The 16,543-nt window shown below is 35.8% G+C and overlaps 2 protein-coding genes, 1 non-coding gene and 1 pseudogene across 6 annotated transcripts; 3 read left to right on the top strand and 1 right to left on the bottom strand.

Moving 5' to 3' along the window:
• The first annotated feature begins 1,671 nt into the window (after positions 1 to 1,671).
• Positions 1,672 to 4,462, top strand: LOC140803491 (uncharacterized). Of its 4 annotated transcripts, none has more exons than XM_073159390.1 (5): positions 1,672 to 1,830; positions 2,619 to 2,708; positions 2,809 to 2,948; positions 3,050 to 3,238; positions 3,892 to 4,462. In XM_073159390.1, the coding sequence occupies exons 1-5, from the start codon at positions 1,794 to 1,796 to the stop codon at positions 4,258 to 4,260; spliced, it is 825 nt and encodes a 274-aa protein (XP_073015491.1). In that variant the 5' UTR covers positions 1,672 to 1,793; the 3' UTR covers positions 4,261 to 4,462. The 4 variants fall into 4 exon arrangements, with proteins under 4 accessions (XP_073015491.1, XP_073015492.1, XP_073015493.1 ...); XM_073159391.1 differs by having other exon boundaries at positions 1,700 to 1,834; positions 2,623 to 2,708; XM_073159392.1 differs by having other exon boundaries at positions 1,720 to 1,830; positions 2,623 to 2,708.
• A 438-nt stretch (positions 4,463 to 4,900) lies between these two features.
• Positions 4,901 to 11,024, top strand: LOC140803489 (uncharacterized). Its single transcript, XM_073159389.1, is given in 14 exon segments — positions 4,901 to 5,308; positions 5,629 to 6,564; positions 7,013 to 7,113; positions 7,248 to 7,362; positions 7,609 to 7,686; positions 7,830 to 7,922; positions 8,221 to 8,304; positions 8,761 to 8,859; positions 9,619 to 9,681; positions 10,120 to 10,150; positions 10,269 to 10,315; positions 10,437 to 10,495; positions 10,566 to 10,602; positions 10,604 to 11,024. Coding segments are annotated over 14 exon segments (1,977 nt in total). The 5' UTR covers positions 4,901 to 5,260; the 3' UTR covers positions 10,790 to 11,024.
• Positions 11,025 to 11,120: 96 nt separating this feature from the next.
• On the bottom strand, positions 11,121 to 13,014 carry LOC140803490 (NADP-dependent malic enzyme, chloroplastic-like; annotated as a pseudogene).
• A 1,425-nt stretch (positions 13,015 to 14,439) lies between these two features.
• TRNAK-CUU (transfer RNA lysine (anticodon CUU)) lies at positions 14,440 to 14,512 on the top strand. The gene has a single exon. It is a non-coding gene; the product is annotated as a tRNA-Lys (tRNA).
• Positions 14,513 to 16,543: the final 2,031 nt, after the last annotated feature.

Genomic DNA, 16,543 nt, shown 5'->3' with positions numbered 1-16,543 from the left:
TTTCACCACTGCCTGAAGTACTGGCCACATTTCCTTGAGAACTTTTATTGATACTCGTACACTCTCTCTTGAAGTGCCCTTTACCGCCACATTTAAAGCAGTAAATATTTTTCTTCTTACTTCTCGACTTTGATCTACCTCGCCTTTGGCTCCCACTGGAGTCACGGTCCATAAATCTTCCTCTTATCATCGGCAAAGCCTCTGCCTGCTTTGAAGTTACCGACCTGTCTTCTTATTCTTGCGCCGGCTTTCTTCTCCGAGAACCGCAGTTAAGACATCGTCGAATCTTAGAAAGCCCATAAGAATATTGTTGGTAATATTGATGATAAGTTGATCATATGAATCTGGTAGACTTTGAAGTAGAAGCTCCGCACGTTCATTTTCCCCTATTTTATGCCCCATGGAAGTGAGTTGGGCAAATAGAGTATTTAGTGTATTGATATGGTCGGTCATCGATGAGGATTCCGCCATCCGAAGAGTATAAAGCCTTCTCTTTAGGAAAATCATGTTGTGTAGCGACTTGACCTCGTACATCTTTGTCAGAGTATCCCAGATAACTTTGGCTGTTTTTATCTCAGAGATACTTGACAAAACTTCGTCAGCTATAGCCAAGTGTAAATTGGCAACAACATTGTCATTCATCTCATTCCATTTTCCATCATCCGCAATCTCCACCGGTCTATCTCCAATAGCCGCCAAGCAATTTTCTTTCTTAAAACTGCTTGTATCTTTATTTTCCACAACATAAAATTGTTTCCGTTGAACTTTGCTATCTCGTACCTTCCCGCCATTATGTCTACAACAATTTTAGTAGACTGGACAAAATAATCCCGCCTTAAATAAAAAATCTCGAAAAATCTTTTCTGATGTGGAAGATCAGTCTAGGCTGCAACCACAGAGCATACTCAGAATTTTAAGAAATTTGAAACCAAGGCTCTGATACCACTTGTTGGTCCCACGTGCAGAATTTGAGATAGTAAAAACCCGAAAATAAAGAATAAACTGGACACCGAGATTTACGTGGAAAACCCCTAAAAATTATTAGGGTAAAAACCACGGGCAAGATGAAAAGATTTCCACTATAATATTTTGTGGTGTACAACTCACTCACTGTGTTTCCAAAGAGAACACACACTCTCTTAATACAGGAGAACAAAACACCTCACAAATATTATAGAACTAAGCACTCAAATGCTTATAAGATGAGAGAAAACTCGAAGAAGGGATAATTTCCAAATGAAGGGAGGAGCTCTATTTATAGAGCCCCTTGACCGTGTGAACACGCGTTAAAAGCGCGTATTCAAATTCCTCGCATTATTTTTGAGCAGCCCACGTTCAGCCCACGTTTTATTTTTTTATAAACATTTCTTGGCCTCATCTCATTTATTGCATGTCTAAATGTTCCTGCCGACACAACTTACGACCAAGTATCTATATAATGATATATGTTACAACTGAGTTTCGATTGATTTTTGTTTTTGAAACTTTTTAACAATAACTGAATGAATTTATAATGTTATTATAAAGTTGATGTCCAGGTATATATATCACGATGATCAATCAAAATGTGTGTCAAGTTTATATCGGGCTGGGCTGAACTATTATAAATTGAGTTAACTACAGCCCAGCCCAAAATACAGGACAGAAAGGACCACTTGTTGGGCTTTTCCAGGAGATTTATTCGGGTCGGATTTAGCGAGGCTGCACCGACACGATAACCCGGAGTTCTCTCTCCTTCGCGCCTAGACTGGGGGAAAAGGGGATTCATCGATTGGATTTCTGTGCTTCAGTTTATGGCTGAGAACTCTAGCTCCTCCACTCTTTGTGTCGGTGGGTTTTCCGAAATTCTCTGTTTTCAATTTTCTCTGTTTTCAATTTTCTATGTATATATTCGATTAATTGCATATGGGAGCTTGTTTTGGCAACGAATATTGGTTCTTGGATATTTTCTTGTCGTGTTTCATATGGAATCATGATTTGCTTTTTTCCTTTGATCCGTCTGTTGCTGCTTCTGAAAGCTTCAAGCTTTTAGTTAGTTTCTTGGGTTTTTGCGGCCTCGTATTGTTTTGTTCGGATGTTTGATGCATGAATTCGATATGGGGTTTTTTTTTATGATCGATTCTGAAAATTTGTGGCAAGGAAGCGAGTAGTGAGAGGTTGGACCTGAAAATTTTTATGGGTGCTACACCGTGTTTACTTGTAGTTTTATGTAAATTATGTATGAAATCCGATTTTATTTTATTTTTGTTAAGTAACCATCGCCTAACTTGCTGGGTTTTTCGTGGTGGAGTCATTATTTGTGTGTCTCTCTATTTCCATATTTTTATGCGACCTCGATGACATTGAGTTTTGTAGGATTTGTGTCAACTAGTGATTGGATTATTATCCGTTTTTAAGGTCGCCATTGTCCACTTTTAACCGATTTTCTTAAGGTTAAGGTTGGTAAATCAGGAGATATTCAAAAAGCAGAACTCTTTTCTTGTTTTAGTTTTATGTAGCGGATGTTGTTGTGCTGTCATTACAAAAAAATTTCTTGCTGTATGAAGTGAAAAACTGAGGTGGTGGTAATTAAGTGCATTCAGTTTCCACTCGAATAAATTTTCGGAATTATGTTTCAGGCAGTTTGGAAAAGATGGATGGGTGCAGGCCGGATTCTATGCAAGAAAATTCTCAGACTCCCAACTCACAACCTTTGCCTGAAGAAATGGGTTAGATGTTTTGGTTCCTTGGTTAATCCTCAGTTTTCTCCTTTGTTATTTTTATTTGGAAGGGCACTCATTGCAACCTGTGCGCGTCCATCTGATGCAGAAAGAAAAGCTCGCATAGATGCTATTTGGCAGCAAATGAATAACGGAGTTTCTGCAAAATCGACCAAGACCATGTTGGAAATGCATAGCTCAACTGTAAATAAGAGTTCTCGAAAGAATTCCTCCCAGACTTCATCAGCTGTAAAGAACTTCCCTAAACCCCCCTATCTTTCCATAAAGAGTGCGTGCTTAAATTTTTTTTTACTATTCACTGAAGAGTGAATAACATGAATTTACTTTAGGGATGGATGGGTTATCTAGGCTTGGGATCAAAGAAAACACCATATCCTGACCAAGGAATCCCAGATAAGCCACCTAGCATCACTCAAAGTAGTACCAGTGAGGATGCCAAAAGAGTTGCTGCAGCTGCTCTTGCAGCAGTTAAGGACGCCGCTGGGTTAGCCACCACTGCAGGAAGGGGCAAAGTTGAGGTTTGTTTGTTTTTAACGCTGAATGGGTGTTTTCACAAAATATTATATTGATTCTTTTACTCTCTTTTGTATCTGCACTTGTCACTTAGTTTTCACTGTTCTATGATTCATATTATTATTTTTATCTATAAATGAAAGGTAGGATTCCGTGTCAAAACCAACAATTGTAGGGCGGAGCTTAACTTTCGAGGAAAAGTTAATAAAAACAGAGAGAAGAAATGTTTCCAATCTGGTCTTGCTGCGGGAACTTGTAGGAGTAAAGGGTTTTTGTTTGTAAAGCTATTTGTTGAAATTGCTCTTTCATTTTTTCTAATCTTGAGCATCGCTTTTTCGTTTTTCTAAAACCTGTGCCTGACGAAGACCTAAACTGAAACTTCTTCATGTATAACTTTTGGTGCTCTTTACCCCCTTTGTTGTGGTTTGTTCTATCAATATCTGAACTTTTAAATAGAAAATTCAGAGGATGTTATGTTACCGAATTATTTATCGAAAGGAATTCAGATTTTGTTGTACTTTCTGTGGATTATCTCACCTTCAAAAACTCAAAACTTCTTTGTTCCATTTTTCATAGTTACATTCTCCATTTTACATTTTATTAAATTCACTAGTGTACTTATCAGGCATATTCTTATCCAATTTTGTGTTCTCTGCAGGTTACCGAAGTTCGAGACTTTGCCGGTGAGGAAATCGAAGTGAAGAAACTTGTTGATGCTGCCTCGAAAGAGGCAATTGATAAAGGTAAGACTGCAGCAGGTGCTGTTTCTGCTGTTGATGCCCTTCTAGAGCAAATAAAAAAGAAACCTAAACTAAGTGTTCTTGATAAGACAAAGAAAGATTGGGGTGAGTTCAAGGACGACAATATAGGGATGGAAGACGAGCTAGGTGCTTACAAGAAGAGTTCCAATCAGTACCTAGACAAGGTTTCTTTCTTGCAGCGTACTGATTACAGAGAATTCGAGCGGGAGAGAGATGTCCGCCTTGCTGCGCAGGCCAAGAGAAAGGTAGATATGCGGGATGATTGACACGGACGTTATGTTTCCAAAAAGTCCTGACTGGCTTGGTTCATCAAAAGGGAATACAGAGAGCTTTTCGAGTGCTTGTTTGCAATGTTTATCCAAAGCATTTTTTAGTAGGATTGGCCCCTATTGTAACTCATCGAGTGAATGGATTCTTGGACATTGTAAAAGCTTTACTTTTGATTATTAGTTAGTATAATTTCCATTCTTTCGGTTTTTTTCCTCCTTTTTCTTTGATCATTTTTTCAAAATTAATTGTTTGTAACGACCCACTCAAATTTAGTTTGAATCTTCAAATAATAATAATGTTTTTTTTTAAATAATAAACTGAATAATGATTGAACACAAACACTATTATTATTTGAAGATTCAAATATATTTTGAAACCGAAAACTATAAATAATGATGTCACTTGAAGATCTTGATAGCTTCTTGAAAATCTAAACAATAAACACATATTTAATCACTAACAAAACAGAAAGTCATCTGAGAAATTTTATCAACCTAAAAAAATCAGAAAAAAATATAAATGGTACCTAGAAAAAAACAATTTTAATCCGGATCAAAAAATGTCCCCACGACAGAGAAACAAGAGGTTGTTAATGGCCCAAAAGATGAAGCAAACCAACCCAAACAAGCTACACTGTACTTTCCACCTCTCATACCTGATTTCTTGTCAATTTATTGGATAATGGTCATAATCAGACGAACGAAACAGACAGCAGACCACAAAATTCCTTCTTTCAAGACGGGTGAAGTTTCCTATTTCAGCAGGCCTGCCTTCTGTCCGAACACTGAGCAGGCCAGTATCTGTCAGAACCCATTAACAGATTTAGGTCAGCAGCCTAAAATCTTCATAAGCTGCTGTTATTTAGCTTAGTTTCGATCAAACTCCGTAGCTTCCTGTGACTATGGGCTCGAAATTTTTTATTTTTGAGAGTTACTTGGACTGAAAATGAGAGGTTAGGAAATTCACAGGTGTTGGATTTGATTGTTCCAGTTAAAAATGTTACCTGTTTGCTCAACCACCACCAACAGCTCCTGTCATACGCAGGTTAGATTGTATAAGTTTGGCAAATTTTTGGGTTTTAATTTCTTGGTTCTTAAATAGTTGATGTTGTGTCGCATCTTAGTTTTTCTTTGTTTCATTTGGATATTTGTTTTCTTGGGAATTATTCTCTTTGATTGTAGCTGTGAACTACTAAGATTTTACTGGTTTATCTCTGAATTTAGTATGAAAATTGATTTGTGTATTAAAGTTCAGAGCTTAGAAGCCGTATAACATAATACATCCCTGTGTCATCGAATATTTGGGTGATAGGACCGTTATGATACAACAAGAGTTTGTTACACGTTATGAAATTAATCGTGCAGATTGCTATCCACGGAGGACTGAAATCATTTTCCCCATTCGATGTCAACTGCAACCATGTGGACAAAATTGCCCGGAATTTCTTCAGTGTAGTTCTTGACGGAGCTTCTCCATTGGAATCCTTCAAGAGACGGACTGCTTCGTGCTTTTACTCTAACTATTCTGTGAACAGCGAAGAATGCAGCTCCATGGATGTGATTAATAGGTCGGCAAATCAGATTGGTTTAGGAAGCACAAAATATTTGAAACATGACAATTATCAAGTTGGACTGGTTGACGAATCACACCTTTTAGGACCAAACAATATGATATTTGTAGAGAGCTCGAGTGGCTCTGCCGAAGGTGATCAGCTCATGGAACTGACTAGTGAAACAATCGACAATACTGTTGACATACCGAGCTATGCTGATCCTGAATTGACTACACCTTTCTATGGTATTACAAGTGATCCCTCTCCATCACCTGATTCTCTAAATGGTGATGTAAATTCGTTCTCTGACCTGGATGCGAGTGTCTCTGAAATGAAGGAATCATTTTCCGATACAATTAAAAGTGGAGAAAACATTTTGAAAAATTCAATCGATACCATCACTTCATCTGTGAACAAAACTCTTACAAACTCTGCTGAAGCAGTCGACGATGTCATCAAGGGCATCACTTCATTTTTTAGTAAATCTGGAGAATCAATTAGTAACAAGTTTGCTGGTCTCACTAGTGATCTGAAGGAAGCATCGGGTAGATCCGGGCTTGGCACACTTGATGTGGTGAGAAAGGCTGTTGTTATAATTGAGGACTCTCTAATACAGGGGGGCAAAAATGCTGGGTATGCTTATAATTCCGTTAAGGAATTTCTTCCTCCAGAATTTAAAGAGACAATCCGTTTTTCCGAAAACACTGTTATTAAAATACTCGGGCCTGTTGGGACTGCTTTTCAACAGGTATGTTTGGAATTTCTCACTTTCTATGATTAAAGATTCATAAAATGGTTTATATTTGATGATTGGATTATACATTATTCTTTTATGTCTCTATGTTAATGATGTAATGATGAGAAATCATTTGAGTAGGCATCTGGTGTTGTTGAGTTAACAACCTTGAATGTAAAAACTTATCTTCTAAATAAATTAGTTTTCAATATTTGTCAATAGCATTTAAAAGTTTTGACTTACATATTCTTCTAGTTCTTGATTGAAACAACCTTGAATGTAAAAACTTATCTTCTAATAAATTAGTTTTCAATATTTGTCAATAGCATTTAAAAGTTTTGACTTACATATTCTTCTAGTTCTTGATTGATGTAGAAATAAAATGGAACTATTTTAGGCATTAGTTAATGTAATAGATTCCTAATAGTTACTTATGCCACTCCCGTGTCGTGTTGCGAAGGTTTATGTTGCTGTGGAAGGGTTTGAAAAAAGCCTTGGTCTGGACCCCAATGATCCTCTTGTCCCACTTGTTTTTTTCCTTGCATTTTCAACCACTCTATGGTATGAATTTCTTCTTTTTAACTATTTTTCTTTTTAATTTTACGCTTGTTCATGTTTTCCTGGGCTACTAGGGTAGTCTTGTTATGTCTCTCATTTAATCAATGGAAATTACATTTGTCATCAGATTTGTGCAGGGGTTCTTACAGGGTATTTATTTATGGTGGATATGCTGGAGATTTATCTCCAAAGTCAACATTGGAGCTCTTACAAGGAAATGAAAATGCGGTGCTTGTTGACATTCGGCCCGAGGCAAGAGATTGTAAACTTTTCCAGCTATTATTTTGTGAAACGATATTGTGCTGTAATCATGATATTTCATGTTTTGCCTTCATTTTGTTGATTTTTTTTAAATATTTTGGTATAATGTAGGTTTTATTTTGCAAGTTCTTTGTTCTATGCTTAAGTATATCTTTTTGTTTACTGAATGCTGAACTATTCTGATTGGCACAATAATTTTCATTAACTATTTCTGGTTGCATTCTTATGAGCGTGTAGCATTTGAAGGAAAGAGATGGCATTCCTGATCTTCGACGGACATTGCGGTATCGATATTCCAGTCTAACCATACCTGAGGTTGTTAATCTTTTCATAAAAGACTTTTAATATTTGTTCACATTATCTTATGAAAAGTTTACTTAAAATATAGGTTGACGACAAAAGTATGCGCTGTAAGAACCATCTTTCTCACCTTTTTATTTGCTTATTCCATTTTGCAGGTTGATGACTCTGTGAAAAAGTTGCTTAAGGGAGGCAGAGACATTGAGGACTCGTTGCTTGCTGTTGTCATTCGGAACCTTAAAATTGTTGAAGTATGAAACACCTTTTAACTATTTGGTCCCTTCCATGTTCATGGTGAAGCTTCTATAATCAGTTCTGGAAATTTACTTTTCTTTCACTTGAGTGTGAGGATGGTCAGTATTTATAAAAATGGGGATGGCTGTTCGATCTAGATCAAATATTTGTTGGTGACATTATTGTAGTTGGTTATTTAAGTGTGAAAGCGAACACCTAACGTGAGTAGCAAAGTTGTATATTCATCGACCATTCCATGTATGCGTCGTCTATAAATTTCAAAATCTGATCTCTGAAATGAATTTCATTCTATAGGACAGGTCAAAGGTTTTGGTTATGGATGCTGATGGAACGCGCTCCAAGGGTGTTGCGAGATCACTGAGGAAGCTTGGAATCATGGTAAGTAAATGCCATTTCCATTTATGCCAGTTCCCGCTTCTCCTAGCATGAGTGGAATGGAGCTTATCGTATCTCCAAAATTATTGTTCAAGCTGTTTATGATATGTCTTTCAAAAAAATCAAAAGTGTCTTTTAAAACTTTTCTAGCTTGGCAGATTATCTGCAAAAATAATGACATGCCTATGATATATCCATGGTAGAATTGTGCTACAAAGAAAATCTATGCTTGATACCTTCGAGCTAAATGTCTTGTGTTTTAGCAATGCTAAGAAAGTTGATTTTTGTTTGCTTAAAAACATTTAAGCGTAGGGAATATTGAAGCTTCTGTGCTTTGGATATTGTACACGATCAAACTGATCTGTCACCTGATATTTCCACAAAAAATTACAAAAATATTTTAAACTTGATTTTAGTAAAAAAAAATTGACATTTTTTCATTTGTATTCCTTGTGACAGAAACCATATCTTGTCCAAGGTGGCTTTCGCTCTTGGGTGAATGAGGGTCTCCGTGTGAAAGAGCTAAAATCTGAGACCGCGCTTACCATTATCAACGAGGTTCATGCCATTTATTAAATTTTGGTTTTCCTCGTCGCTTTTGCAGCAGAGATTCTATGAAAATTTGCTATTTTCATACATGTAGTAATTGACGTTCACAAACACAAAATATATTTGATGCCTAAAAAAAAGGTTCACATAGTACAAATCCAAGAAGTTATTGTTCCATGCACCTTTAATAAGTATGGTCTCGTATAGGTACTTGTATTGATGGTCCATTTGTCTTTTATCAACCTACATCGTTGTCTTATTTGGGGCTAGTCGTAGAAATATTTTGTTCAAATGTGATGATCCATCAGTTAGTCCTTGGGCCTTGCTGTCTTGTGCATTTGATTGCATCCGGGAAATAGTTGATGTAACCTTTTATTCTTAAACTTCCTAACTAATGGACAAACACCTGTCTTATCATGAACCAATACGAGCATGTTTTAAGAAATAATTGAGGAATGATGTGCTGAGATTCTAGAAGAAAATTTGGGCCACAAGAGTTTGTACATAAGTTAGATAGTGTTGTTAAAGCAAAAAACTCTTAATTTTCCAACGAGCAATCAATAATGGGAATTTGAAGGAAGCTTTAATCCTGGCTTGAAAATATGGTGAACTAATGAGTTATGGTTCTGTAAACTATGAGAAATACACAATTTTCCATTTGTTTTTGTATTTTATGGTTTTTAGCATCTGAAGTTTCTATTGATGATGTATTTTTTTTATCTTCCTAGTGTCTATTTAAAAACTAACGCAATATTGTGGTCTCATCAGGAAGCTGAAGCAATCTTGGAGGAAATAAATCCAACTCCATTGAAACTTATTGGATATGGAATTGTAAGGATCCACTCTACCATAACCGTGTTTCTGATTCCTTACTTTCTACCTACTTTCTGTTCCCGTTCTTCTTTCCTTCATGTATTTTTGAGTTGCTCTAATTGGATTGAGATGAATAAACTAGATAGGTTACCTTTGAAAATCTGGTAAATGTCCATGCCCTTTCAAACTTTCACATAGTTCTGTCAATATTTACATGCATTCATTCATGCAACTCGTTGTACCTTTTTTTGAGAGTGTAGATTAACATACAAAACCACCATTGGAGCACAAAAGAAAAAGAACTGCTGCTGTATTTATTTAGCTATGAAACTCCAGTTTACTAAGATAGTTTAATATCGGAAACTCTCGCTCGAACAGAAGATTGAAGTGAATTTTTGAGTTTGAACTTCTGATTTGCCAATGCATCTGATTTTTGTGAATTGTGTCCGTGGACAGGTCTTTGCTGCTGCAGCTTATTCATTAGTTGGTAATATTTTCTTTTTAGTTTTTATACTGAAACATATTTTTACGAATTTGTATTCTATTGATAACATAGATGAAGAGATTTTTCTACTTCCAACTAAACAAAAATAATATTTCTGCAGAATGGGAAAAGACTCTACAATTCATTGCTGTTATTGGTCTTGGCCAGGTGATTAGTCTCATAAAATCTTCTAGCATTCTCTATATTCCAGAATCAAAATAAGGTAAATGACAGTACTTGGATGTGCGTTAGCTGATAATTCTACTGCTCTCATTTTTTTAATTGCCAGACTATACTCGGGAGAATTGGTTCTTACAAGGACGCCGAAGATATTAAGAAGGACGTGAGGTAAAAGCTTTACTACATTACACATCAATCGAGTCATGAAATAACATTGTGATGCTGCCATATCTCGTAGGTTTCTACTAACTCCAGCCAGACTTGGAGGTCAGGCCAGTTTCTTGGGTTGCTGGCAAATTAGAAACCAACCGTAATGGACTCCCTACATCACCTTCATCATCTGACGTCCAAAGCAGGGTGTTGCAAGCTGCTGCAAAGCATGAATCAGGACCTGAAGAAATACAAGACTTGTCTCCGATCACAGCTTCTGGCAACGCTGAAGTGAATGCATCTGAAGCATAGAAGTCAAGATTCATGAAGCTGGAGTGGAGCCTAGTTGTGTTCTGCTTGTGTTAAATTATAGATGGTATTTGACCCAATAATAACTTTATTTTTGTAGAGGTTGTTCAAGATTATGAGAAATTATATAGTCTCATTTGTATTAATGCTGCTGAGAGGATCCGAGAAATATTTTCATCTTTTCTTTATATTAAATGTAACCAAAATTATTAAATGTAAATTACTTCGTTGGTCTCTTTGTCTCTGTTTGCTACGTTCTTAGTTAAAGAATGTCGAATGTCGTCGTATGAACTTAGATAGCAAATATTAAATTTCTATTTCTTCGAACAATGTTATACTAGAAATATAAAATTAATTTAATTTAAGATAGCAAATTCCCAGTGTGAAACACAAACATTCTGCATTCTACACGCTACATTCGCTCCCTCTAATTCTAGCATCTGTTACTGATTACGAAGTGAAAAAATAAAGAAAACAATGACAAATGCATGAAAAAATACTCCCAATCTTGAGAAAAAGCACAAGGGTACTGCCGCGGATTCAGCAGAATTTACGATAGCTGGGGCAATACATAAAGCTTTCAGCATATGCCACGAGGTTCTCTGGTTGCGGGAATCGAGTAGCCAAACCTGAATGGCAATAGAAACAAAAAAATATTCAAACATAACAGATGACACAACTATAGTTAGGTTGTATGTTTTCTTATAAGGTTGTATGTTTTCTTATATGAGAGATGTCTCGCTACAGAGTTCATATGCTTTTGCAGCTACTTTGGCTGCAATCTGGGCTGAAATCTTTCTGATGTTTGCAAGTGGTGGATATACGAGTCCTTTATCTAAGTTCTCTCGGCTGACCTGTGCAGCCAATGCTTCTGCTGTTTCAAGAAAACAAGTTGACAGGAGAGATGACAAATGAGAAATGTTAGAAACGAGCCCTTGTGATGTACCCTTTGCCAATTGTTAGTTTCCTAATAATGCTGACGGTTTGCCTTTTTTTATTGAAAAAGTTTAACATTAAATAGACTTACAAGCTGCCAAGAGCATGTCATCGTGAACTCGTATTGCGCCAGATATTATCAAACCCAAACCGAATCTGGGAAAGATGTATGCATTGTTAGCCTAAAAGTTGATAGAATTCATGCTCAAGTAGGTTGAAAAAAAGGGAGCTGAAATAAAGACTGAACCTGGCCAGATACATAAGAAGTCCCGTTATATTCAACTAGAGCAAATGGGCCGCCACTGGCAAAAATGGCTCAGCCCTGATGAAGAGACCAGGATGAACAATGAATAATTGATGGCATCTGAGATGAGCTGGTAATGACGAGAGCTGGCCAGTACAAGTACCACACTCATAAGCTTCATCAGCTGTACATTTGGACTGAAGTTGGATTGGAGAGCGCAAGAATAATGGGTTTCTGCATGTAAAAATATGGTTTTTGAGCATGTGTGAGTGCAAGTTTTATTCGAGGACAACAAATGCCTAAATTTACTAAAGATACGGTACCTCGTGGAAGGATGCCATTGCCAGGATCACTTCTTCCATGAACGTTCTTCCTGCTCCAGAAGATCCAATTATTAATACTGTTGTTTTAATGACCCGTGCAAACGAGATAGGCAAGAAACAACATCAAGTTCACACCTTCACAGCATCTAACAAGCTTTGGAGAGGTTCATGTTCATGAGCCCAGGGCCTCTTAAAATGTTGAATTAACTCCATACGAGACTTAATGATTAACCCCTAGAAAAGAACAGAAAAGTAGGGATTTAATATTCTGACATGGAAGAAATAATTAGATCTGCGTATTGAAAAAGAACACAAAATTTTATCACATTTGAGTCTACAAGCCAAATCTTCTTGCGAGTCTCTTCCAGTGGGGCACCAGTCTGCATACAATTGGGCGCCATGAGATAATAATAGTCACGAGACTTCTCATAATTTGCTCAAAAAATGCAAATGCTTATTGTCCCTTAACCTGTTTTGACATTTCAAGATCAATGAGTTCTGCAATACCTGTGCCAGCCTGCAATTAATGAGTGCACGAGTAACTTTATGCAGTAATAAAAGTACAAGTGGAAGAAATATAGTACAGATTAGTATCAATACACATTCTACATTTGATACTACTTTCAAGCACAAGAAGCAAATAGAAAATAGAGAAAAATGATGACAAAAGACACCCCTCCAGCTCCGAGGAACAAGAACGTATAAGTTCAGCTAAGGTGCTCCCAACTTATCTTGAAGTCTCTCAAACCCAATAATTTGTATAAATCAATCACGCGATAGGTTGTGGTCACGAGTGGCAGCTACTTACAAAGAGCCTCGTACTACCAAGGTCCTCCAATGTCGTTGGTTCAACATAAACAAGATCGTCCAAAACTTTAACTCGTGTGTTAGCCAGGTGGAATTTAGCCACCCAACTGGTGTTCCTGATAAAGACATTGCGAGTAATTTATTTTTTTCATCATATTTATGTGAAACTATATATTTTTTATTTTTGTAACTAAGATACAATTCATACCTTGTTATAGATTGATCAAGCAAAAACCTTATTTAAGCAATCATCTGGGTCGAGTTGGCGGTTGGATCATGTTTGATATTTACTTAAAGACCAAGAGAAGTTCAAGCCATCACGCGCTGTTTTACCTAATTTCATATCAAACCACGAGAATATTGACTCATAACAGTCTGACTATTCTCCCAACACAGAATCACCAACGCTCAATTCTCCAAGGTTATCTGGGTTTGCTATAAACCTAGATGAATATAATCCATCAAGAGAGAGTTCTCAATGTCCAATTTGCATAAAAAAAAGGCCAAATCCAAAAGAAAACCAATGAAGAACACTTGAAGGACCTATCCACCATGGCCAAATGTAGTGAGAAAATGATGGCTGTGATGGAGAATGCTGAGGTCTATCGACAACAACTCATTGATATTGAGAAACAAAGGAATAAGATAATGGCTTTTAAGGAAGAAAATAAAATACTAAGGTGAACCCCATGTGCGTTGATGAATCTGTCCGTGCATATTTGGTTAAAGAGCAACACAAAATTTGGCAGAAAGAATGGAAACGGGGGATGGCTCATACAACACTTCTACGTATTTTGGACAGTTCTTCGGAGGAACTTCACCATTAGGGTCCGACCTTCCACCGTACTAGTGTATTGTTATGATTGCAATTACCAAACATCGGCGTTTAACTTTATTGTTGTGTGTTTTTATTAAATTGTCGGTGATTTTTTTAATTGTTTGTGATATCGTTTAGTATTGTCTATTGTTTATTATCTAAAAAATCGCATGTTTATCAAGTTAAATAAATTAAATAGACAATAGGTGTTTCTAATAAATTATGTTATTAATTTTTGCGATCATTATCTTGTTTATTATTTTTATTTCATGATTATTATAAACAATATAGACTTATAGTTAATCCATGAAAATAATAAAACAATTAAAATAAATTAACTAAGTATAAAAATTATTTTGGTAAAATTATTTAACAATAAAATTAATTAAATATTTTTTAATCGATAAAATTATATTTACCCGATCATACAAATATTTTGAGAATACCCTGATTAAACAATCGGTGAGATTTGATCGTGAATATTATTTTGTTATTTATAAATAAATATAATTCAAAATTTCAGGAAGCCCGTCTAGCTCAGTTGGTAGAGCGCAAGGCTCTTAACCTTGTGGTCGTGGGTTCGAGCCCCACGGTGGGCGAATTAGTATTTTGGATATCGAAATGTTTAAATTATCCAAAAAAAGTAGATAAAATTTATAGGTCCATGGAAATGTTGTAAATGGCTGGCTAAGGCGGTGTGGTCGGTGATCGTCTACCAACTCGACTGCCTAGATGGTTGAATTTTTTAAAATAATTTTTATAACTAATCGTATATAATCATACTAAAGACGATCAAGTTATAAACAACATAATGTAAAGGATTATCAAGTCTACCCTTAAACTTCCATCAATAATCTTCAAAATAAGGATGACGTTATCCTCTTTTTTGAAAGATTTTTTAATGTCTTCTTTAGGTTGTTTAATAGTATTCAATAAAAAAGGTCATTAAGAGCTTCTTGTCACCGTCAAACAAGACGTAATATGATGTTTCATCATATAAACTCTTCCTTCGATAAGCCTCTTGCATGTGATTCAACCACTTTTCTCTTTATTATACAACATCCCATATTCGCAAACAATATCATTAGAATTTGGTTTAAGTTCCAACTCCAAATGTTTATTTTTTTCCGTCATTAATATTCAACAATAAATTAATAATAATAGGAAAAACAAATTTGATTTTTGAAATCACAAAATCTACCTAGAGCTTCGCTGATGGTGGTAGACGGCAGCGACAGACAATTTGTATGATGGACTTAGTAATCGATAGTGAGGAGTGAGAACCAAAAGTTTAAAAAAAGAAAGTGGGTGTGATTTAAACAAATAGGGTTTTAAAATTAGTTTACTTTGACTAATTTTTTAAAATTTATTGACTACAACTTAAAAATATTGATTGCCTCATTTGGCCCATCTGCTCACCGCCTCCACCCACCTCGACCTCCTGCCTAGTGCGCACTGCCTAAAACAGCCGTTTTATACGTAGGCGACGCCCTCGACCGCCCACCGTCCTTTCGATCATGATTTAGAACACTGGTCTATGACGATGATAAATATTGCTTAATAAATTCTTTTCAAGTTTTTCCCCCCTATTTGAAATTATTCGGCTACGATCTTATTTTTAATTAGAAGTACGTTTTTGAATGTCTTCATGTTTCAAAGTTAATAAAAGTGGATAACTTTATTTCAATAATTGAGCCCTCCACTCCACCCATATTTCTTGTGGAGTCGCTTTCTTGATTTTACTTTTTTGTTTTTGGAGTTCAATTTCATATCTTACGATGAAACCCTAATTGATTAACAAAGTGAGTAAGTCTCATGTGAGACCGTCTCACGGATCTTAATATGTGAGACGGGTCAACCTTACCCATATTCACAATAAAAAGTAATACTCTAAGCATAAAAAGTAATACTTTTTCATGGATAAACCAAATAGGAGATCTGTCTTACAAATATGACCCGTGAGACCGTCTCACATAAGTTTTTGCCTAACAAAGTTTATTTGTTGTCAAGCCATAACGTGCTCTTTGCGTATTTGGAAAATACCCATAACTTTAATATTTTGTTCGGCACTGCGAAATAAATTGGACATCGGTTTATCGTCTCTTTTTTTTTTTTTTGTCAATATCAAAGACAAATCTTAAAATTAATGATAAGTTCTTTGTCATTTACGTCATTTATGTTGTCGAATTTTAGTCTTAATTTGCAACTTTTATTCATTTTTCTGACATGATAAAAATGTGATGATGACATGTGCAGCTCCACATTAGCACTCTAAATAGAAAATGACTAAAATTGTAAAAAAAATAAAAATAAATGATACGTGACTAAAATTGAAATTTGAGAAAATAAAGAATTAAAATCGTAAAGAGGTGTAATTAAATGTATAAGACTAAAAAAAAAAACAGTTTCCCTAATAATTAAAGGATAGAGTTCAGTAGACAAAACTTTACTTATAATCGAAGTTTGATTTGTTTCAATAAAATAACATGAGTGAGTCTCAAGTGAGACCGTCTCATTGATCTTAATCTGTGAGACGGGACAACCCTACCGTCATTCACAATAAAAAGTAATACTCTTAGCATAAAAAGTAATACTTTTTCACGGATGATCCAAATAAAATATCCGTCTCA

The sequence above is a fragment of the Primulina eburnea genome, chromosome 10 (genome assembly GCF_022965805.1).
Source record: "Primulina eburnea isolate SZY01 chromosome 10, ASM2296580v1, whole genome shotgun sequence".
Lineage (NCBI taxonomy): Eukaryota > Viridiplantae > Streptophyta > Magnoliopsida > Lamiales > Gesneriaceae > Primulina > Primulina eburnea.
The sequence above is the reverse complement of the archived record's forward strand: the minus strand, read 5'-3'. Positions and strand labels throughout refer to the sequence as shown.